We start from the raw sequence: 25784 nt of genomic DNA, 5'->3' as shown, positions 1-25784 counted from the left end.
CGACTAGAATGAGGCGAGGCTCCATCGTGTTGAAAATACATTCGGTGTCGTATCCATAGGTATTAAATAGTCTATCAAAAAGCATAAATATCCTTCTCCAATAAGACGATCATCTAATATAAAAGGACCAAACAACTGGTCGTTCAGCATTCTATACCACACGTTAACACTGAATTGATGTTGAAAATTTCGTTCAAATGCATGAGGATTTTCATCTGACCACCGATGGTGATTGTGACGGTTATTAATTCCATTGCGAGTAAAATGAGCTTTATCGCTAAATAAAATGTATTTATGTAGGCCTCGATTTTGTTGGATCCATTCGCATAATTGAGTCCTTAAGCCATAATCTCTTGAAGATGTTGAACCAGTTGAAAAGGCTTAAAACCGTTTTTCCTAAGAGTCTTTTAAACGTCCACATACTAATCGAAGTTCTTTTATAATCTGCCTCGTTCTAACACCCGGGTTCTCTTGAGCCATATCCAGAACATTTTCTTCATTTTACACATTTAGTCCCGTTTCTCATTGAGAATTAATTCTTATGCTTGGAAACATTTCTGTTTCCTGAGCATTTGCAAATATTTTCGATTAAAAATTACAGAAACCATACACGAATATCATGTCAGCATACTCCCTATGGGTGAATGTGTAAGGCATTACGTAATGGAAACATTGCTTCAAATGTTTCAAATTGAAACACTCAGAATCAATCAAACTGACAATCATGCTTATCAAAACTACCAGTCAATTACAATAGATATTAACAAACAATGATAAAATACCTAAAACGTGAGTTAGAAATACAGAGAACGTAATTATTCCAAAAACTTACAAAAAAAACTTTAAAGCCGATTATTTCAGAAAAGGTTAAAAATCGGATTAAAACATATAAATTAATTTATCTTATTTTGACCTTTTGAATATGTTCCCAAAATATTTCCCTTTCCTTCCGAAACACCCTGTATATGATAAGAAATGATTGACATGTAATAGGGCCCTATAAGGGTTTTGTGACCTTTCATATTAGAGACGGCTCCAGAATAAACTATTATGTTGGTGTAAAGGGTCTGTGTTAAGATCCATGTACATGCGTTATTGAAATATAAACAAGAAATTTCAATACACAAATCACAATACAGACATCTTAATCCACTCAGACAGCAAACTCGCCATAAAGACTATTACAGCCGATTATGAGCTTCAATCTAGTACTGAAGTGTATAAAGGATAAAGGAACGGGTGAAGCAGGGCTACAGGGTTCAACGCATCTATGTTTTTGGTCACTTAGGTAATATAGAAAAACGTACGTTTCCTATATTTTTTCCTGCGAGTAGGTCCGTGGCACCAAACAGGTTAAGGCACATCTATCTCATCAGACAAATACTGCACCTAAAGAGAGTTGGTGTTGAAAGGAGCAAGAAATTGCAAACAGCATCATGGAGGAGTACTTAGCACTTATGCATAGTTTAAATATCTAGGCAAGTTATAGTTTGCGTAGTGACATACAATTTCTCATACCAGAGTGCTCCGTTTGCTTTTCCAAGGGTATTGTCCTCTGGTAACTCACAGTGGGGCATGACGGATCCATTAAGAGACCTATATGTAGTCAACTCTCATTCATGCGAAAGGATTATTTTATATACTTTTAACTTTGTAAAGGCAAATAACAAGATGAAAAAAAATTTATGCTCATTCTTGCACCAAACTTAGATGAGATAAATAAAAAAATTCTGCTGATGATGTGGGTATGCATTTTAGTACCAAAGATGAAAATTTGCAATTTGTATATGATTAAGCACCTAGAAGAGGTTAATTAAATATTTTTACACAAATATGAAGGATGGCCTGAATATCATAATAACAAGAAAACAAAGCGTAAAATAGAAAGATGATTTTGGTTGTTGTAGAGAACAAAAAGCTTTAGAAAAATGAGACTAAAATCTAATATTGAAATGTTAATCAAACAGGGTTAAAAAAAAACAAATTTATTCTTGGAAACAAACTAAAATGAATAGTACTAATGATTCAGCATGTAAATAGCTATGGTTAGTAAAATTGATTAAAATACTAAAATATTACCTTCTGTTGTTGGACTTAAAGTTAAGTAGTGCACGGAGGCCGCTCCAGCACTTTCACCAAAAATAGTTACATTATTAGGATCTCCTCCGAAATGTGTGATATTATTTTGGACCCATTTTAAGGCCATTCTTTGGTCTTTTAAGCCAGCATTTCCTGGCACCCCTAGACTCTGATCTTTAAAACTTGCAAATCCTTAAAAATTGTAGTATACATGTTAAAGATATCATAATTAGTTTAGCAAACTATTAAAAATATACTCAGGATATAATCTATTAATGCATCTGGTCCTTAATAATAATTGTAATGTGATAATAATATGATAATAATTGTGTATACAGAAAATAAGTCCGGTTAAGAAGCTCTTTCGAGTACTTCCTTAAACGTTTTTTAATTGTTTGTTAAATTTTAAAAACATATAATTTTAAAAATGTATATTAAATCTAAATATTTTCTTACCCAAAATTCCTAGCCTATAATTGATTGTAACTAACACAATATCTTGAGTCATCAGGTAGTCAGGTCCATATAATTCGGTTTTATTTGACCCACATATAAAAGCACCTCCGTGAATCCACACCATAACAGGTTTATTAAGGCATTTTGATTCATTTTTGTTAGGCAACTAAAAATAAATGCATTTAAGCACTATTTTTCAAAGTAAATGGTAATGTCTTATTGTAATTAGTCATAACTTACTTCTTTGGTATAAACATTTAAATTTAGGCAATTATCTTCGTTGCCGATAAAATATGTAAAATACATGTCACTTGCTGGACATTCTGGTCCCTCTTTTGTCGCATTTTTTATTCCGCTCCAACTATCTGGGGGTTGTGGTGCCTAAAATAAAATACTGCGAATAAATTAATTACGAAAAAAGCTTTTTGTTTAGATTTAGAGTATATCAAACCATATTAATTAGTGTGAGGAACTAAAATAAGATAAATATGAATAACAACCTATAAACTAATATAATTAATTTTAAATCTGGCCTTAAGTGTGAAAATGGGTAATAAGGAAAATAATTTTGTTGCTTAATTTGTTTATTTTTTTACATCCAAATAAAAATAATAAGTCGTGGGTAACAGATAAGATTAGAAAATCCAGTATAGATTAAAAATATTTACACCAGTAATAAGGCGTGCTAGGCATAAAATATGAATTATTCAGAAGAGAGAAATAGTTTTATCACCGTAAAATATCAAACTCTGAAAATCCTAGCAAGACAATGTGGCCAAAAATTTTTAATTTAATATAGAAAATAGGTTTATTAATTACAAATCCTATAGATTAAATAAACATATTTCATCTAATATGAGTTTTCGGAATATGAGCATTGTGACTTTCAGTGAGGGTAAAGTCGAAAGAGTAAATAATATAAAAAATAAAACTAAAGGCATTAACGGAGGCTTACATCAGACCATAAAGATCATTTATAAATATTTTCAAATTAATTAAAAAATTGTAAGGTTATATCTGTTCTCAAACAAGCGATTTCTAATTTAATTAAGAACTATAGACCTGTAGTTTTAACTTCCAGCTGTTTCTCCAAAATACTGGAATATGCAATACTTCATGACAAGGTTTGAGTTTCTTGAATAAAAAAACAAAATGCTTTCCGAAAGACAACATAATTTTTTGTAAGTTAGATCTACCTCGTCTACCGTTTTTTCGTTTTTATCTCAGGTTATCGATGCACTTTAGGTAGGTGAGCGCCATGTAGGAATCTTTTGCGACCTAAGTAAGGCGTTCGACTGTGTCAGCCTTGATGCTTTAATGTGCAAGAAAAAATAACACAGCATTAGGGGTATCGTCTTAAATTGGGTCGCTTCCTTTTAAGCATATCGTGAAAATAAATAATAAATAAGGATCATATTATTAATACAATTTTTACACTGACTTGGGTGTACCTCAAAATTCGATGCTTATACCTGTGTTATTTCTTATATTTATATTTGCATGCAGATTTACTGCATAGTCATGTTATTATGTACGCAGACGATACATCACACCTTTTTGGACTAGCTACTAAGCAAAACAACTGATTTATTTTAAATGAACTTTTTCTTAATACCAATAAAACAAACTACATGATTTTTTAGACCCATCAGGGTCAATTTAATCTTGAGCTTTATATGCATTTATGCAATAATGGTAGTTTCTTGCTACATCAACATACAATATGGCTTCTTGGCTTGTTACTAAACACTTTTTCATAGGAGGCACATTGCGATAATTTGTCGGTAAAATTAAACAGCCTTTATTATACCATAATAAATAAGAGGTCCTAAATAGATAAATACCCGTTGGTATGCGTATACTACGCCGTAATTTACTGTTTAAGAGTCTGTATGAGTTTCGGCGCATGCGTGACTTGGATTTATTGGTTAAAAACAAGTTATTAGTTAAGCCGGCTACTTACTACGCGATGTTTGACAAATACTTGTACTTGTTCAAGTACTTGTATAAGTTTAAGTATGGTCTACACTCTACTCAGTAACTTGAGAAATTCTTTCAATAACTTGCAAGGCAATTTATTGAAAATTTATTGGTGGGTCTCATCATTCAGCAAAAGCAGAGGAAGGTCTGTAATATTTTGAAGGATCACGATTAATTTACTTTATATATTTTCTATCTTTTAGGTAATGTAGCACGGACATGATGATAGATTTTCTGAAAGAACTTACTGGCTCATTTGAAAATTTTTGTCGAGTGTCACTGGAAGATTTCGAATATTTACTGATTAAAGTGGGACCATATATTTAAAAAAAAACGCAATCTAGAGAAGCTATTGCAGCGAAGGAGCCATTAGCAATAACTCTGCGATTTTTAGCAACAGGTGATAGTTATCAGAGTCTGCCTTACCTGTTCAAAGTGTCCACAATTAATATCAGAAATGGTACCTGAAGTATGTAGGGCTTTAATCGAAGAATTGAAATAATTAATTAAGGTAAATTATACTAATTTATTTATTTAGCAAAAGTAAGTAATATTCAACATGAAAAGTAAAAGTAAAGGAAAGGTTTATAATTAAGAAACAAATGAACTGAAATGAACTCCAACTTAACAGTTACAAAACGACATGTTATAAATCAAAATATTCTAACAGAAAACGTTATTTATTCAAAACTTTCATAAAAATATTTTGCACTCTCGGCTGCGTGATTTGACATAGAAGGGACTGATGGTGGGTTGGAATCTGCTTGCGAATATGGCGGTGATGATAATGGGATAACAGTTGGATGTGTTTCACGAGAAGCAACTGATGCTGGATTTGAAAATGATTGAGAATCTGACGGTAAAGGGGTAACGGTAGGTGGAATGTGTTGGGTTTGGTTGTATGGAAATAAGCCTATTCGAATGTATAATTGGCGTGAATTGGGAATAATTGTAATGCTACTCGAGTCGCTGTGAAAATGCATGCTGAGAAGACCGGTTTTTTGCTTGGTACATCAGATTTTCCATTTCATGCATTACGTCGTCTCTTTCATTTTCTTCCAGTGATCGAAGTGTTCGAGCTATTAATTCCCCAAAAACGACACATTCATCATTTTCTTTTGGGTGTGATTTTTTCTGCATTATTTCATACAGCTTCCATTTTATCATAAATGACTTCCTGTGATACTTTGCTCTTTTTTGTAGTGCCAGATTCCAAAGAAGTTATCTGGCGTTTGGTTGCAGATATGCTAGGTTCTGAAAACAGAAAATTAGAAAAGCTGATTTAAAAATGTTACTGAAAAATACCTGCAGAGCTCTGAGATACATAAGTACAAGCGCGTCGTGTTTCATGTTGACCGTCATTACCCTTTTGTATTAATCCTATGTTCTGAAAACGAGAGGTTAAAATAATTGCATCTGAAATAGAAGCTACAAAACAAAATTTATTAAGAGAATTAACATGAAATTACTTGGGAAAATTATATAAGTAGGAAAAGTTAGGGGATGAGGTCAGGAAATAACTTGAGAAGAATAAATACTGGGGCTAAAATTTTACTTTTAGTACCTAAGCAATATATGTTAATTCATTTAACTAAATATAATTATTTTATTACATATTCCCGCTAACATAGAAGAATGGAAACATATAGCAGCTGACTATGAGAAATTGTGGAATTTTCCGCATTGTTTAGGATCGCTAGATGGAAAGCACTTATGCTGCATTCGCCAATTCGGACTTTCCTCTTGTGCTTGTGTTTACCATAAAAAAAAAAAGTTTCATGGCAAGATGAATATTGTTAACACGCAGAGGTTATTAATATATGTATATGTACCTAAATAAACAATAAATAACACAATATAAATAATAACACATAAAACAATAACTTACCTCTGAATTGATCGTATTTCTTGGTGTATCTCGAAAATGTAAACCAGGTAGGTTTATATAAGTCGTCAGTACTAGCGCCACTTTTTTCACTTTGTTTCACTTTGGTCAAACAGTTTCTGAAGGTGACCACTTAGGGTTTCCTTTTTTTTTCTTTAACTCTACTATAGAGATTTTTTTGGAAAATTCAGTTTGAATTCGCTTACATGCATCGTAGATTTTATTCCGGTTTTTGTGTAATGCGTGAGACGGGTCCAAAATAATTATTTCTTTCTCATAAAGGTCCAAAAATTCAAAGGTTACCTCATTAGACCACTCCATCATTTACTAAAAAAACGTGCCGTATTTAACCCAAAGTCGCCAAGTAATGTGGCGTGAAGAAAAAAATTTGCCAAATTCGATGCCAATTCTTGGCACCTTTAACATCGAGTGATTTACCGACTCCGAACGGCAAGTACAAGTTGCGTGCCGAGTTTCACGTAGTCTTCATATACACTACTCGACACTTGTCAAGTACTTGTCTAGCATCGCGTAATGAGTAGCCGGCTTTAGATTCTTGCAGGTCGCTATTTAGTTAATTGGAGACTTTACCTATTCCACGTATGTATATAATCTCAAATGTGTTTATTTGTTTTTAAAAATTTTGATTTATTTGTGTGTGACAAATGACTAAGAAATTACTTTAACTCTTTCAAAAAATTTTATCCTGAAAATATATGTCCAAAAGTATTTATTAAATATTAAGGAAGAAGTCCATTCTGAAGTAGAGTCAATATAATATTGAAAAGTTAGTAGGGGAAGTCTTTTCTCCACAAATAAAATGCTAATCCTCTAATTTCAGGAGTGATGCATTTCGGCAAGTGTTCGTGCCATCATTAGACTCTTAAATATATTACAAACAGTTCAAAAACATACGAACATTTTTTTCTTGACAGGTGACATAAAAAATACAGATAAAATTATGAAATTGTAAAATACTTACTGAGTTACTTAACACATACAAAAATTCTAAACAATAACAAACAATACTTGAATGGTACATTGCACGACATCTAGTGAACAGTTAAAATTAGAACAAAATTGACCAATATGAGATTAGCAGATTTCTACTGAGTACTGGGAGCGAGTGAGAGAGAACCATCGTACTGTAGTGTTATAGGGTGTTAATAAGTCAGATCAAATCAAATGTCAGTGTTACTGTTAGGACCCAAGGAATTAAAGAAAGTGTTGCTCTCAAATTGAGCTTGCTCATTAATACAAGTGTAAACCGGTGATTTGATGGCTTTATTTATTTCCAGGATTTCCAAAAGATCCAACCTTAACCCCTTCTGACAAACATGGAGCACCTCGGTATCCGCCCCAGGCTCGAACCCATGTCCGGTCTCAAGAATATGATTGGCGAAAGGAGAAGAGGTATGCTTGTCCAATGTAGCACACATTGCAGTCAGGATGAGAACATTTTAGTCTGTAAACATCAGATCTGTGTGTGACGGGAATTTTATCTTTGGTGTTTACTAGAGACAAATTATTTGAAGTTCTGAAACAAACACGCAACCGCTCATCGGAGTCCTTTGACAAACTCTTGGCAACCTGATGGGATATGTTTCCAAAATAAGATATGCTTCTGTACACGACATCGGTTTTGTATATATGTGGCTTATTTAAATATTTGTAAAGATGTTTAAAATAAAGAGAATTTATAATCTTGTCAGGATAACCATTGATTCGAGCAATTTTAAAAATTATATTGAGTTGCTTTTTAAAATGTTTTTGAGAAAGAGAGATATTCAAAAGACGGTGGAGAAGTGAGTTAAATGCGAAAAGCTTTTGATTAACTGGATGGTTTGAAAAAAAGGGTATAACGTTATCCGTAGCAGTTGGTTTTCTATAAATTTCAAATTCGAGTTTTATGTTGTTTGTTCTTTTAATTATGAGGTCTAAGAAAGGTAGTTTGTCTGATTGTTCCTGTTCGAGAGTGGAATGAACATAAGGATTGATAGAGTTTAGAAATGCCTGAAATTCCAGTAATTCCTCCGTGGAACAAGTGAAAACTGTAAATATGTCATCGACGTACCTATACCATCTTATATGTTTTTTATAAATCTCACAATTTGAGATTTCTCTTTCAAGAAAAAACATAAATACTTCTGCCAGAAAAGGTGACAAGTTGGAACTCATTGCAAGACCAGACTTTTGACAATATAATTTATTACCAACTTGAAAGAAGTTTTGCTTCAGTGCACTGTCGATAAGAGAACAAATTTCTACTATAATATGAGTAGGTAGATTGCTTTGTGAAAAGAGAAGTTCTCGGGTGTATAATAAACAATCTTCTGGTGGGATGCTTGGAAACATCAAAGGAACAAGAAATGAGTTAGGGGGTATTTCTGTTTTTATTAAATTTTTGGTTCATATGAGTTTTTTATTAAGAGTGGGTTAGAGAAATTAGTGAGTTGAAGGAAGATAGACGTTAACCAGGAAGAGAGTTTTAAGGCGGGAGAATCGATATAGGAAACTACGGGTCTCACAGGATAGTTTTGTTTATGTATTTTAGGTAGACAATAAAGAAGTGGAATAACCGGATTCATTGGGAGTAGTTTGTAGGGTGAAATAGAAAAATGATTGAAGGTAGCTGTACAGCTTTTAAATAATTGTTTGAGGTAAAGAATAAATCTAGAAGTAGGATTGTAAGGCAAAATCTCAAAATCATCAGTCATATTTGTAATATCCAGTTCTGGGCATAAGTACGATGCAGCTACCCTTATCGGCCTTTGTTAGAATAAGGTCATTTTCGTTGATTTTAACTTTAAGATCATTGAATTTGTTTATAAGTTGACCTGGAATATTTTTACGATTTTCATTTATTCCTTTTGAATTTAGAAATTTGTTAACCTTCAAAGAGATGTCAGCTCTAACCAGATCTGGATTAGGTAAGTTGATGGACTTCAACACTCTTTCACAGTCTACCAGAGTTTGCTCAGACACCGCTAGTCTATCAGAATGGTCAAAGTTGAATTTAAGTCCTAAATTTAATATTTGTTCGTCGTTTTTGGAAAGCTGTATGTTACTTAAATTTATAAAACGGGGATGAAATTGGTGCAGAGAAGTTTTTGAAGTTCTATCAGATGTAACAGAGTAGCCACTCTCGTCTAAAGGTTTTTGTTTTAATTTTAATTTTAAGTAATAGAGTTTCTTGTTTAATACAGTACGATGTTTCTCGCTCTCTCGGTTTACAAAGTCTTCAATATTTTCATGAGGGTAAGGAGCTCAATATTATGAAGCTTATCGGTTAGTAAAAAAATAAATAAATTTTGGTTTCTGGTTAGGGTCATTCAAGTTGCTGTAGTTATTCCTTATCTCGTGTTGTACCCATTTTCTTCTAGCTAGTTTAAGGGCCTTTTTGGAGCTATTTGATCTTGAGTTGCTCTTGAGTGATATGTAGTTTGGAACCAAATCGTTTTTCAAACATTCATTATTGAACCATATCTTCTGGCGTATTCTTGTGCGGGCCAAACTAAGTTTTCTATAATTTCGGACTTGGTATGACAGCGGATCTTATATTAAGGAAGAAGTTCATTCTGAACTGTGGAGAAAAGACTTCCCCTATTAACTTTTCAATATTTATTAAATTATTAAATAACATAAAAAATTGAAATTGCTTATCAACATCTAAAAACCAATTAAAATTTTTTTTGATTTTATAGTTTTACCGTTGATTGAATATTTGGTATAATAATTTTGGATTTTTATTTACTCAAATATTTAATCAACGGTGTTACTATGATACTGAGACTTACTTTTCAAAGTGAAACTGTAATATATATATATTTATTTTTGTTGCTATTTTATATGCTAAATCATGCTAAATTATCTAAAAATTTGAATTTGAATTAAATGTTATTAAATAAAAGTTCGGAGCTATAGCGAAATAGTTATTTATATAATAATTATGTAAAGTTATCTTTTTCTTTAGATGCCAAACATTGTTTCCAATTTTTTTCCTATTTCGTCGCTATATCTTTTGGACCTAATAGTACTTCCGTCCAAACTTTGCAGTAAATGACGCAAAGCGCGAAAACGCGGTTAAAGTTAGATACGTATTCAATAATTTATATTTTACTCTTATTGGCTGTTGTTTTATTTTTTAAAATTTTAATATATTTATAGACCTTTATGGATGTAAAGAAAAATATATCACACTGGTCTCAGGACTTTTGGAACCTCTATGTATTTCAATAATCAGAAAATGTATTATTGATTTAGTCCCTTATTTGGAACAGATCTTTAACAGATATTCAATTACAAGAAAAACAAATGAAATAATGAAAATAAAATATAATATTGTTATTGTATTTTACTAAAATATTACTTAAAACGCCCTGTCATACAAATACAAAAAAACGCAGAGCTTACAAATACTTGCCAGTTTGGTGCCAATAAGAAAAAATTAGAAAAAAAGTAGTAAGAAGGAAAAAAAATATAAAAGTTTACACAATGAGGTTTTCATAAATTTCAGTTTACCGGTTCTTTTATCTTTCCAAAGGTTATCTAAAAAGTTCTTTTTTATTAGTCTGATTTTACTTCTAGCTCATAAATGTAAAAATATAAAACAATCATAAATGTATTTATTAATTTAAAGTTGTTTACTCAATTGTCTTGACTCTTTGGCTAGCATCATAATAATTCACAAAGTAGTAAAAAGAATTCAGCAATTTTACCATTTTCATATATCAATTTGAAATATAGTGGTATTTTGCAGCGATAAACTTTAAACTGGAAATGTAAAAGCCGTTCAAAGTTTACCAGATAAGGATATAATTTGTTAAAAAACTGCAATAACAGGCCGGTATCAAATAGCATAATAATTTAGATATGAATGTATCCGGGTAAAAAATTAATGGGTAATTTACTTTGTTTTTACTGACTGTGGGCTCTTGTGATAAAATAATATTATTATTTTTATTGGCAAACAACATTTGTGATTCAAAACATGCTCTTTAGAATGTTTTTTATATTTTAAGACGTTTATAAAATGTTGTGCTAATCAGACATTAAATTGGTAAACACATTTTAATTTGATTGTTATTAGTTCACCATTTTATTTAAAGTCAAAATTAGAAAACTTGTTTATTCTTAAATATACTAGATTTGCTAAAGGCAATATACAAGCCTCAGGAGTGTGTTTGTGTACCTGATATAGGAATAAATAATATTGTAATAGAAATATAATACAACCAAAGGCCGACAAGATTTTAATTTCATCAATAAAATGGAAATTGTATTGAAAGCGAAGATCTTTAGTATTCCGAGTTATACTTTTTAAAATATGATAACTTGATAAGCTTCTAATAAATTCTGGCGTTTTGATAAAAAATGAATATTCCTATATGGATATCCCTTAATGAAATCCATGGAATGGCACTTTAAATTCCATGTAGGAGTAAGTACTTGCTTAAAGCTATACAGTGCTTTCATTTCAAAACGATCCACCCATAATAACTTTCTTCCTAAAAAAAAAAAAAAAAAACAGAAAAACACGTCAAATTAGATATACAGGGGGACGTTTAACTATGCAAAGTTCTGCCAATCACCTCCTCACTTAAATATGTCAAATGAATCCCCATCGTGTCATACATCATAGTAAGCAACGTAAAATTCTCTATTCAACGGTACCAAAAAAAATTAAATCGGTAAATGTGTAAGCAAATAGTTAGCGAAAATGTCTAGAAATAATGAATATTTTATTTACGCCAAACTTTGGTATTTTAAATGAATACTTCTAGTGTGGTACCTACATCATTTTAAAATTCTCACATTTTTTATAATAGATCATCAAAAAAAAAAAATACAAGCAATTTAGAACTTAAAATGTGTGGTAACAAACAGTACATTTAGTTCAAGCAAATTATTTATTTTTTTAAGTAAAGAATGTGCACCGTTATTTGCAACAAAAAAGTGTCTTCAAATTTTTTGCAAATATTCTTATAACTTTGTATGTGTATTTATTTCAGTTATATTTTTTGCAAAACCTACCTAATAGGTACAAAAAAACACTGCAATACCTTCCTATGATCCCCATTTATTGAAGAACATTTGTTTCAGTGACGATTTGACCTTTTTTTTTAAATGGCCTGGTGAACAGACATAACTGTAGATACTGGGATAATGAAAATCCGCATGTTTTTCGGGAAGGCCATACTCAATATCCCCAAAAAATTAATGTTTGGGCAGGAATTTATGAGAATGAAATAATCGGGCCATTTTTTTGGAAGAAAATTTGACTGGCAAAATTTATTTAAACTTTTTAGAAACTGCAATATACCCTTCCATCATCCAATCTATGGAAAATCAAGTAGATCAACATGGTGCTATATTATTGAATGAAAATAATATACATTTTCAGCAGGATGGAGCTCCCGCGCACTACACTTTGGTAGTTCGAGAGTGGCTTGATGAAAATTGTCGAGAAAAGTGGATTGGCAGACGTGGTGCAATCAAATGGCCTGCGCGGTCTCCGGACCTAACCCCACTAGACTTTTTTCTTTGGGGCTAAAGAAAGCAAAGTTTATAAAACCTCACCTGAGAGTATTGAGAATTTAAAAAATAGAATATTTCAAGAATGCAGAGAAATTAGCGGGCAGACCCTTACAAATGTTCGTAAGGAGTTTGAAAATAGGCTTTTTTATTGTCTTGCTAATAACGGCGCGCATTTTGAACATTTAATAAAATAAATTTGTTAAACTAATTAAATTTGTTTTTCTACCCTACCGATTTACACTTTAATTGCTTCTTGATCAATCAATTTAATTTTTTTTTACAACCATTGATAGCATAATGAATGCCTTTTAAAATAATGTATCACACCATGGGGTAGCCATTTGATATACCAAAGTTTGGCGTAAATAAAATATTCATTATTTCTAGACATTTTCGCTAACTATTTGCTTACACATTTACCGATTTCGTTTTTTTTGGTACCGCTAAATAGAGAATTTTACGCTCCTTACTATGATGTATCACACGATGGGGGTTTTCTTTTGACATATTAAAGTGAGGTTAGCTGGAGGTGAGGAGGTGATTGGCAGAACTTTAGTAAATGCATAATTAAACGTCCCCCTGTATATCTAATTTGACGTGTTTTTTTTTTTAAGAAAGATATTAAGGGTGGATTGTTTTGAAATGAAAGCACTGTAATACCTGCCTTAATAGCCTTACTATACATCAACATTTTTCTCTTAAAGAAAGTGTGAATATTTTTGAATGCACATTGTGTTTATTAAGGCAATTTATTAATCACTTTAAAAGAAAAAAAAACCTAAAGATTGCAAATTTTAACAAACGGCTTGAAATTTTTTTGAAGTTTTATAGGGTAATGAAAAATCTATTAGAAATCAAAGAATCCACTAAAAAAAATTAAAGAAAAAAGTTACATGATGACAAAATTTTTAAATGCGCTCTTAGTGTTCTTCAAGAGTAGTTACTGCCAAAAAAAAATCGCAAGGTGTGAAATCGCCTAAATAAAATAATATTTTTATAATGGCCACTAAATATTGATTTTTAGACGTTGTTTGAAAGAATTGAGTATCATAGCAATACGTTCCTTCATAAATAAATCAACGGTGGCACTTATACTATTAATCCTTTATGTTACTAAAAATAAACGAAAGTTTTCCTATAATATTCCAATTTGGTGATTGTGAACAAATAAAGAATTAAAATAGATATATCAGATAAACATATTAGAGGGATTTGTTTCTCGATCATAATATTTTTGATGCACTGCATATTAAAATATATTTTTCGAAGGCAACAGGAGTCCAACTGCAAAAAATATAAAATAGGCGCTAAGAGAATAATTAATTCATTAGTTAAGGCAAAATCCGTAAAAATCTATCTCTAATTTTGATAATTTTTAGTACTATAGTTAATCATGTTAGGTAATCATGTTAGTCAAAAGTCTATTGCTGTGAATAACTTTCCTAGCACTTTTAATCTTGTTCAGTGTAATCACATCCTAAACTATAATAACAGACTATTGGATCTTGTTTTATCTAACTTCACCTGTACTGTTTCTCGTAGTGACGTGCCTTTTCTCTTAGAGGATTTGCATCACCCTGCACAAGAAATTGATTTTACTGTCTCAGGCCATCGTGTCCATAATTTTCAGCTTAATATAAACTTATCTCATATTTGTAACTTTAGAAAGGCCAACTTCCATCTCCTTTATGACTCGATCCTTGAAGCTGACTGGTCTACTGTGTATTTATCCTCTAATGTTAAAGATGCATGTGAAGCCCTATATGATATTATATTGAATGGCATATTTACCGTATACATTCCTCTTAAGCAGCAACGTAAAAGAAGATTTCCAAATTATTATTCTCGAGACTTGATTAAGAACATTTATAGAAAAGAAAAGGCTTTCAAGGACTTTAAAATGTACAATTCTCCATTCTTTCAAAAGAAATTTTATTCTCTTAGACGCCTTATCAAACTACAAATACGCAATAAATATAAGTTGAATATATCAAACACCGAAAGAATATTTCTTTGGACCCATCTAGCTTATGGAATTTTAACAAGGCTGGCGCCAGGATTGATAGGATTGATGGGACCTGATATGATGAGGCTACCCGATGACGTGGTAATTAAAGACCCACAAGACATAGTTGATGCTTTTGCACTGTTTTTTGGTGAAGCATTTATGAAATCAAATCTCCTTAACCAATTGCCGACATCTGATAATGTACCCCACTTTGATATTTCCAACGTTGATGTTTCCCAGATTATTTTGGTTAGTAAAAAACTCAACAATAAGTTAACATCTGGTGTAGACGGTGTGCCTAGCTTCTTGGTTAAAGATTGCATTGGTGTCCTGGCTGATCCAATGACCTACATTTTTAACTTAATACTGTCAACAGAACAGATTCCTTTTCCAACAGAATACCTATTTTAAAAGCTGGGGACTCTGATCAAATCGTGAACTACAGGCCAATCTCATTACTCTGTAACTTCTCAAAACTTTTCGAAATTATTCTGAATCGGTCGCTATTTAGTCACGCAAAAGAACTCATCTCTGTAGATTTTTTAGCGAGAGATTTTGTGTTACTAACTTATCCTGTTTGTCTAACCACATCTGTGAATCACTTGATGTTAATACTCAAGTCGATGTTATTTATACCGACTTCCATTTTAAAGGGTTTTTGCCTTTGATCAGAGAGATCACTATATATTGATTGGTAGATCTCAATATGTTGAATATGAGGCCTTTAAATCGAAACTTTTTAATGTAACGTCGGGTGTGCCACAGGGCTCGAACCTGGGTCCGCTCCTGTTTAGTTTTTTTATAAATGACTTGATTGAGTCACTCACTTGTCATAGGCTGGCTTTTGCCAATGATTTAAAGCTATATTTAAATGGAAGGATTGTGTTTTTCTTCAGAACTGTCTAAATACATTGGAGGTATGGTGCGCTTAAAACAGGTTAGGCTTGAATGCGGCTAAATGTAGTGTGGTCAGTTACTTAAGATCAAAAACACCCTTAAATTTTGATTACTTTACTATAGATACTATTTTGAGTAGATTAGACCAAATTACTGATCTTGGTATCACCTTTGACACTGAATTTACATTCGTTCCACACTTCAACAACATAGTCAAGTCAGCCCTGAGAAGGCTTGGGTTCATAATTAGATATTCTCAGAGTTACTTTGGAATCTACATTAAGTCTACTTTGTGAGATCAAAACTGGAGTTTGGTCGCATTATATGGAACCCGCTCTATCAGAATCATGTTGGTCTCCTTGAATCTGTTCAGAGTAGATTTGCTAAGTTTTTGGCCTTCAGGCAGAATGGCATATATCCAGTTAGAGGGTTTGATCATCGGCAACCATTGGAATGCTTCAATCTACATCCATTACATCTCAGAAGAATGATCTTCTCTGTAAAATTCCTGCATGGGTTACTGAATGGATTAATTGATAGTCCTGTACTTCTTTCTGGTGTACGTTTCATGGTGCTTAGGCTTAATGCTAGACATCCCTCAACATTCTTTCTGCCAAGGCCTCATACTAACATCCTGTTAAAATCGCCACTATGTACAATATGCGCCATATTTAATCAGATCTGTCACATGTGCGATATAAATTTTTCTCCGGTTTATGTGATTGTCGATATCTTGGTGGATCATTTCTCTTGGGATTAAGACCCATGTGTTTAAGTTAGAGTTAGTAGGTATATTGCAGTTAATTTAATTTAATTTTGTTGAATATGTGATTATCTTGTTAAACTTTTATAATTGGGTTTTTATATCATATTAATACTTATTTGTTCTAATTTTTTGGATAACTTTTGAGATTGTGACTTTACTTTACTTTACTTTTTTTCTTTTCTTTTCATTCTTTTAGGTTTGTTTTGTGTTTTTTTTAAACTATATTTTTCATTGTTTTGCAACTGTTTCCTGTTATTGGGCAAGTTGCCTGTTGCATCTATCGTCAATTACCCCATATACTTGTATAAACTATTTCTGATCTATGGCGTAATTCATTAAGAAAAGTATTTCATTAAAGCCAAATAAACTAGACTATTTGTTTATATATATTTCTAATGATGATTCTGATTATTCGCGTTACTAAAACATATCTATATTAGGTACAGTTTCCTTCATGGTTTTAGCAGTTCTATCAGCTTGATTGTCTCAAACATTATCTCAAATAAGGTAAAGAAAAGTAGCTACTAGTAACATGATGAAGTGGTGAATAATATATACTATGATATATACTAAAAAACTTACGGAAGATTGAGGTTATCCTCGATTTTATTAGAATTTTTTTGAACACAGGACTACCGTGAAATAACAAAAGAGAAATCAGTGGCATGTATGATCAATCTTATAGTTCATCATTTATATCTAACTAAGGATCGATGAGTACTTAGTAAGATCTAACATATTATACCTTTTATCATTTTTTAATGTTTTTTTATATTTTTTTGGCAACGTATAGTTTGGCTATTTTGATTTTTCGTATCCTTTAATTCAAGCTCATTCTCTTTATTCAAAATCATTTGAAATCAAAAGCTCTTATGCTAATTTCCTTTTCTGATTTTACATAACATCTCTAATGTTTCGTTTAGGTATGCTACATGCAAAAAGAATTAGAAGGACTAATAAAAAAAGTATATAAAAAGATTTTAGAAGACCGTAGAAAAAAGAACAACGAATGTCAAATTGCAAACTCACACTTATGGAGGCAAAGGTATTATAATGATAAAGTAATGTTGATAAGTTTTGAGCATTATCTTTTAAGCTAGGTGGAATTGCTGGAGACTTTCAGGCTAGTTTTAGTAATGGGTAAAGCTGGAAAAAATTATTAGAAATACAGGCTATGTCAAAATTTTAGGGTTGCAGAAGAGCGAAGTCTTGATAAAGACGAGCTTCCCACACTTCTCATGAACAACAATATCTACATATATAAGTGCAGGAACTTTTGACTATGTGTTTTCCATTAAATATGTGAATAATTCTACAATTTAAATTTAATCTAATCTCTTTAAAGCAAATTGGACATTGATCGGGTATATGCAAAAATACATTTTGAATAAAAACATATGGAACTTGAGCAAATGATAATTAATACTTAAACTGACGTAAGTCAATAGAATAGAAATGAGTCTGCAATTTATTTAATAGATAACGTCTTTATTTCAGATTTGAAAATTTTTATTTTTTTTAGTACAACATAACATAATCTTGCATAATCATAAACTTAATGAATGTTGAGATAATATCAGCACTATAATACGACAGGGCTTCAGGTTAATCCAGACAAAATTGTTGCTTATCAGTATCTATTTCCTTGAATGTATTAATTATTCTAGACGCTAAATTAAACATAATCAGTTTTGTGCAAACTATCTCTGACGTGGAATCATTAATTTACAAAAATATATTATAAGTAGCAATTTATACTACTTAAATGTAAACGATTATCAAAACACTTGCACTGACGTAAAACAGCAGAAAAAAAATTAGTCTGGATGATTAGAAAGAAAAACAAACAATTCATGAACCAATTTTAAATCTGAACATGTTTAATTAGTTTATACTAATTTTATAAACTGTTATAAAAGACCACAAGTGAGATTTTTTTTATGTAGATTTTAGCCAAATATAGAGCTGGGTATAGGAGTTAATTTTTCTTATAATGAAGATTTTGGATAAAACTTAATGTTTCAGAAAATTGTTAAATCATATTGAAGGAGCATATGATTATCGTTATTTTATCTATAAGGAGTCTTTAAAAAAAACTTTTGTGTGGATTTCAGTGTTAAAAATCTTATTTAAATGACTCCAAAACTTATTTTTATTTGATTTAGAATAAATTCTTAAAATATAATAAAACTGTATAATACCATATCCAATTTTAAATTTCATATACAAAGAAAATTGGCGCCCAACATGTGGGAAAATTAATTGGTTTTTTATGTGCTTTTATGGATACTACGAAAATTGAGCTTTTACCTATAAGATTTAAAACTAATAAGCGCTGAAATTTTATTTGTTCTCCTAATTTGATATTTTCTGCAGCAATTAATCGTTTAATTTAATTTTTGTCATTGTTAATGATAATGATGCAGAATTTCCTTGTTAAATAAAACGAATGCAATAGAGCCAATAAGCTATCGCTAGTGTCGCTCCCTCATGGCGTATAGGCGCAACATTTTCAGTCAGTTGTGTTGTGAATGCTCAACATATGCTGCGTTCTCAGTTTTAATTTGATGATTCTTTTACTTCAATTGAAGAAATCATTGATATTCTCGTAGTACGAAATGATAGCATCCAACTCAACTGCTTAGAAGTAAATTTTTACGTATTCCAAGTAGCATAAGTATATTGAAACAGCTTTTATGGGATAAACAGAGCAGCAACCATAACTCTACTGCCCTTCATTACGTTATTGTATGCAATTATTTTATAAAGACGCCTGGACTATTAAATTCTGGATTTAGAAAATATTGAGTGACTGAATATATTGGAATAAGAAGGCAATATTGTGCAAAGGGTGGCCTTGTAAACAAGCGTTAGACAAAGACAACACTGTCAGGTGATAATGCGTTAGACGAAGAGAGAAAACATAATTGGACGATCTTGTTTTATAGTCCAGGCACTAATGACATCATTTTGCAATAACTTAGTATAAGTAATTATTCTTATACTAAGTTATTTATTATTATAAGAAAACGTCCGGACTAATATCTTGTGCCTTTAAACAATATTCAGAGACTAAATGTGTTGGAATGAAAAGGCAACATTGTACATGACGTGGCCTTGAAAACGAACGTCTCTCTTCTTGATAGTTGAAATAAAAAGAGATATTGAATAGAGAGATCAAAACACTAGTTCTCAAATGCCTGGTATTAGTCACGTAATATCTTTTTTCTCTTTCTTTCACTCTCTAAGGTATTTAAAAACAGATTTATTTAAGAACATGCATTCAAGATAAAAAACAAAACTTGGTTCCTAGATATGTTAAAATCTCTCTGAAGTATTTAAAAATGGATTCATTCAAGAACATGCGTTCAAGATAGAAAACAAAATTTGCTTCCTGGAATTGTTAAAAGATTTACATCTCTTCTATATAGTTGAAATAGAAAGAGATAATAAATAAAGAGATCAGAAAACTAATTTTTAAATGTCTGGTATTAGTCACGTAATGTATTTTTTCTCTTTCTTTCAATCTCTGAGGTATCTAAAAACAGATTTATTTAAGAACATGCATTCAAGATAGAAAACAAAGTTTGCTTCCTGGAATTGGTGAAATATTTCCATCTCTTCTATATATTTGAAATAGAAAGAGATATTGAATAGAGAGATCAGAAAACTAGTTTTCAAATGCCTGGTATTAGTCATGTAATATATTTTTTCCTCTTTCTTTCATTCTCTGAAGTATTTAAAAATGGATTCATTCAAGAACATGCATTCAAGATAGGAAACAAAATTTGCTTCCTGGAATTGGTGAAATATTTCCATCTCTTCTATTGTTTGAAATAGAAAGAGATTTTGAATAAAGAGATCAGAAGACTAGTTTTCAAATGCCTGGTATTAGTCACGTAATATCTTTTTTCTCTTTCTTTTACTCTCTGAGTTATTTTAAAATGGATTCATTCAAGAACATGTATTTAAGATAGAAAACCATATTTGCTTCCCGGAATTGTTAAAATATTTCCATCTCTTCTGTATATTTGAAATATAAAGAGATATTGAATAGACAGATCAGAAAACTAGTTTTCAAATGCCTGGTATTAGTCACGTAATATAATTTTTTCTTTTTTTTTAACTCTGAGGTATTTAAAAACCGATTTATTTAAGAACATGCATTTAAGGTAGAAAATCATTTCAAGCATTTAACTAAGCTTAATTAAGTTAACTAAGTAACAAGTACGGACATCACAAAAATTTGAAATGTTTAACGATTTGACTTGCTTTCTGTCAGGTCCCTTTTAAAAGAAAATTGCTTTTATCTTCTAATTTTTAATAGAATACTCAGTAGTACTTTTAATTTTGTATTAAACACTGTATAATGCAAAAATGAAAAAGAGATTTGGGCTTTAACTATTTATCCTAAAAAAAAATTGTGAAATATTATACAAAAGCTTTATTATCTAACGGTATACAAGACCAAATTTTTTAATACACACACAATTTACCTTTATCATTGACATTTCGATGACTGTCAATGAGCGTCCAAGAAGAATAACGTTAAATAATTATGAAAGATATTTTTGGTATAACTAATTTTCTAAATATATATACATACACGTATTTTCGACTTTTAATTTTTTTTCTAGACCAAAAACTAATTTCTGGAGGTCACAAAAAGTTTTCGGTCAAAAAACTATTATGTAGTTTTTTAGGTGATTTTAATTAACAATTTAGTTTGTTGAGATAAAAAATACAATAAGTGATTTAAAGCCTTTTATAATATATAGAGATTTGCAGGGCACGGTGTATGGCATTTCTTTTTTGCGATTAAAATTAAAGATTTGCCTACAAATCATTGGCTCTTCAGCAAGGATTGTAAATCAAGGTATTGTGACTTTTAAGAGTTAACTTAGTAAGATATAAAAATGACAACAGAAAGTGATATCAAAATTCCTAAAAAGTGGGTCCAACTAAATGAGTTTATAATTAATCTTAACAAAATAAAATTTATTTTACTTATTTATTATAAAGCACCCATAGTTTAAGTATACTGGTAATTTCTCATTCAATTTACGGAATAATTAAGTACTTATTCGCATATAGGATGACCCTACGAAAATGGTAAATGGACACCACTTTTAGCACTTATTTCCGGTATTTGTTGATGACGCGAAAGTATATTTGGAAAAGCACCCTACTTTTAAGCGAACGAAACATGATAAATTATAAAACAAAAACAGCCGTAACTTGTAAATTATTTTGCTGTTCATAGATTCAGAAAGTGCTGTTTTCTGACAAAAAAAGATACTGAAAGAAAGCGTGCGAATAATTTCATATATGAACCGTTTTTGAGGGTCCAATACTTCCTGGTCTAGAACCAGTTTTGCGTGCCCCGGTTTTTGAAAAAAAGTTATATATTTTAATGTTTTTGGACATTTTTCCATGTAACCCCGCAGATATTTTTGCAATTGCTTAAGAATATCATACGGATCACTTTGTAAATTATTTCCGTGCAAAAAAGTTTTTTGATGACAAAAATTGGCATAACCGAAACAATTTTGTTGAAACTTACAAAAAGTGTTTTCTCAGGAGTAAATTTCATATATAAACCATTTTTTTGGTTCTAATGCTTCCTAGGCTAGAACCAGTTTTGACCTCTTAAAGTGTTTTTTATTATTTTGTTCTATATTTCAGTTACTTTCGATATACTTGAATTGCGACTCAAGTTACCTGAAAATATTTTTCCTTTTAAACCTGATTTTCATTAATTTCTATAAAAGAAGCTTCTAATGTACGGATTTACTTGATTTCTTCAATGAACGTTGAAAAACACTCCTAGGAAATCTTTAAAATAAGAATGAAGCCGATCCGAGCACTAGAAGCAATGTAATGACTTAACGTTCTCTGAAACTATTTTTCGTTTTGGACCTGACTATCAAAAATTTCTATAAAAAAGCTTTTAATGCTCAGATTTTCTTAATTTTTTCAACGAAAGCTAGAAAACACTTTAAAAAGTCTTTCAAAATAAAAATCAAGTCGATCTGGAGATATGACCCCTTTTATCAGAGTAACCCTGTTATCAAATATCTTCAGTTTATTAATATGTTTATAATACTATTTATTACCCAACTTCATTTAGTTCTACCGTATTATTATAATTTTACTTTGTTTTAATTACATCACTTTATACTTTTCTCTAATTACTGAGTGGGAAAAAATAACTACATTAGCTAAATTGTTATTGTTACTTTCTATGAAATGTATTGTTTTTTTATCATAATAATAATAACTAAGCTCTTTTATTCCTGAATATGATAACAAACTGCACTTCGCACCATTATGCAAGAAAAAAAAAACGACATATTAAAAGCACATATAAAACTACTGACTTGTGTTCGTCAGAATACATATATTGTAAATTATATGTATATGGGGTGACTCATCAAAACCATATTTATACATAAATAGCACAGCACACCTTAGCTTTTTTTAAACATTTCTTTTGTATCATATATCTGTTTTTTTTTAATTGGACTTACTGATTGCCGATAAATTTAATTTAATTTTCTTGATTTTATTAATTGTAAAAAATAGCGACCCTTCATCTTCATATAACAGTATAGTCACTGTTCAAGGTGCTCCCGAATTCTGTAAGTCGTGTGAGAATTCAGGTAGGATCGCTCACTGTTTCTACGTTAGGTGTCCGCATGAAAAGGGAAATAAATCGGGTGATCTTGCGGGCCATTGTAGAGCACCCAATCCATATATCATGAAACGTTTAGTTTAGAAACTGCCATACAAGTAATGCTTTATGTGGCTTAAGGAGTAACGAAATCGTAGATACGTTAGCCAAAAATGAAGTCAATGAGAACCCTTATCAGACTCTCTTTGTAGTAGTGACAGTGCTATAATATTAAAAAACGCTATAGCTACTAAATAAATAGAATTATGGAAAAATGTGTGTAAGGAATTATAAACAAATTACTGTAATCTTAATGAGTCCAGGTTTACCGTCTGATAAATGCAATATCTGCAACACTATAGGTGACTTACCACATATCCCTAAAGTGTAAAAAATATATTCAAGAAATTAAACCTATACGACTAAAGGCTTGAACAGAATGTAAAGTTGAATGTTCCTTTAATCTTCTGCACTTACTAGCGCTAAAAAATATCTAAATATATACAGCTTTAATTGTCTTTCTAAACCAAATAGGACATCCCTATATGTCTAATCCTTGGTCAACGGTTTTTTGGTTGTGTTTTCTTAAATTTAAAAGTCGCCTTGATAGACCGCAGTGAAATAAAAAGAATGGGGCTGTCCTTTAAACTTATAGAACATAATAGAAACGTATCATCTATTTTTCACTAAGAGACCAAACGAAAACAAAACAAAGGTAAAAACACAAAGTCACGGTCTCATCAAATCCATATATTTTTTTTTAAAGCTACACGTGTTTCGCTCCTATCGGAGCATCATCAGGCCTAGACCTACACAGATCACATTACAACAACCATTACACATTATAACTAACAAAGTTGTTAGTTGTAATGTGATCTGTGTAGGTCCAGTCCTGATGATGCTCCGATAGGAGCGAAACACGTGTAGCTTTAAAAAATTATATGGATTTGATGAGACCGTGACTTTGTGTTTTTACCTTTGTTTTATAGAACATAAAAAAAAATATATTTAATGCCCATTATATTCAAGTTATAAACGAGCCATACGTCTTGAATATTGAAGCATATTTAAAAAAAGTATAATTGTAAAACATAAGCCCAACCATTATTTTAAATGCAAAAAAATATTTAAAAATACAAAATAAGTATAAATAGATAATACTAAATTCATTATATTAATAAAAAAATTACAATGATGGCTATCGCCCCATGCAAAAAAAAATACTGATTTTATTGATTTTCTTAGGATTTTGGGTCATGGTGTCAGAACTAGTGGAAAAGGATTCAAATAAATTAAGTATATATTAGTTAATTTTTATTGTCCATTAAATGCTCCTTTTAACAATATTAAATTTGTTAAAATATTAAGCCGGTAAGAAGTTAAAGCAGGTTATTTAAAAAAAGTAAACGCTCCATACGTGTAAGGTGTAAGTTGTCTTTTATTTGCTTTTTAATATTCGCAGAGTTCTTTAATTTTAAAGTAAAGTCTTGTTGCTATGGGAACTGCATACATTATTATTTAAAGGCTTTAGTTCAAAAATTATATTATAAAACCAAATAGCTTTACAACAGTTAAAGATAGGTATAAGCATTATTACTTAAAGCTTCCACTTCATGGAAAAACTAGCAATTATAAAAAAAAAAAAATTCTACGGCTGTAGATGAAAAGACATCCGAGAAATAAAAATTGATGTATCCGTGCATTTATCCCAAAACATCCCAGAATAGTCACAAATAGAGGTGCGACCTTTTCAATGAAGTACCTACTATAATCTGCCTACCATTTACGTATCTAAGTAACTTGTCATATGAACTTTTTGGGTGTAAAACATTTATTTCTTTAAAAACGTAATACAGCTGTAATTACACAAGAAGTATACCTACTATGTCCGCTTTATACAAGAAAAATAAAACTTAATATGTGTAAAAAAAAAACATATTAAGTAAGGCATATACACTTAAATATACAAACTTAATAAAATGAAAATTTTAAATACATCCAAGAGTCAATGCACATGAGATGAAACAAAGAGATATATTTTATAAAAAATGTTGATGTAACATTATTTTTCTGCCTATCGATTTGCATAACTTTATTGGCTATGAACAATTTTTTTCTAGTTTTTAAATATTAATTTTAATTTTGAAAAAGTTTGCGATGATTTTTAAAATCAAGTTAAAGGCAATCTTTAGAGATATACCCTCTAAGCTACAAACATTTTGTCATCACTTTTAAAAATAAATATCTTATACTTATGAAGTAAAATATTAGCTATAAAAGGATTAAGATCTTTCAAAATCTATTAAGTAAAATTCAAACAAAAAGTTTAAATACCTTTAAGTAAAAAAAAAGCATAAACTTACCTTAAATCTTAGTTCTCCAATAGGAGCTTTCGCATAGGGGATTCCCAAAAATTTGTAAAACTTTCCACCGTGGTAATCAGCTCCTAGACTACCCTTTAATTTTCCTTGTTCGATTTCAACTACCGGATCACTCATTTTCT

General features: G+C 30.8%; 1 protein-coding gene across 2 annotated transcripts in view; it reads right to left on the bottom strand.

The window, feature by feature from the left end:
- The window catches only part of LOC126744408 (esterase B1-like), a 35616-nt gene that overhangs the window by 9584 nt on the left and 248 nt on the right, over positions 1-25784 (bottom strand). For both annotated transcript variants that reach the window (XM_050451793.1, XM_050451794.1), the window contains exons 2-5: positions 25645-25782; positions 2776-2916; positions 2536-2701; positions 2080-2271 (exon numbers count right to left, since the gene is read on the bottom strand). In XM_050451793.1, coding sequence (XP_050307750.1) covers positions 2080-2271; positions 2536-2701; positions 2776-2916; positions 25645-25779 — 634 coding nt within the window. In that variant the 5' untranslated portion in view covers positions 25780-25782. The remainder of the gene's footprint in view (positions 1-2079; positions 2272-2535; positions 2702-2775; positions 2917-25644; positions 25783-25784) is intronic.

The sequence above is a fragment of the Anthonomus grandis genome, chromosome 14, assembly GCF_022605725.1.
Source record: "Anthonomus grandis grandis chromosome 14, icAntGran1.3, whole genome shotgun sequence".
In the NCBI taxonomy this organism is placed as follows: Eukaryota; Metazoa; Arthropoda; class Insecta; order Coleoptera; family Curculionidae; genus Anthonomus; species Anthonomus grandis.
The sequence above is the reverse complement of the archived record's forward strand: the minus strand, read 5'-3'. Positions and strand labels throughout refer to the sequence as shown.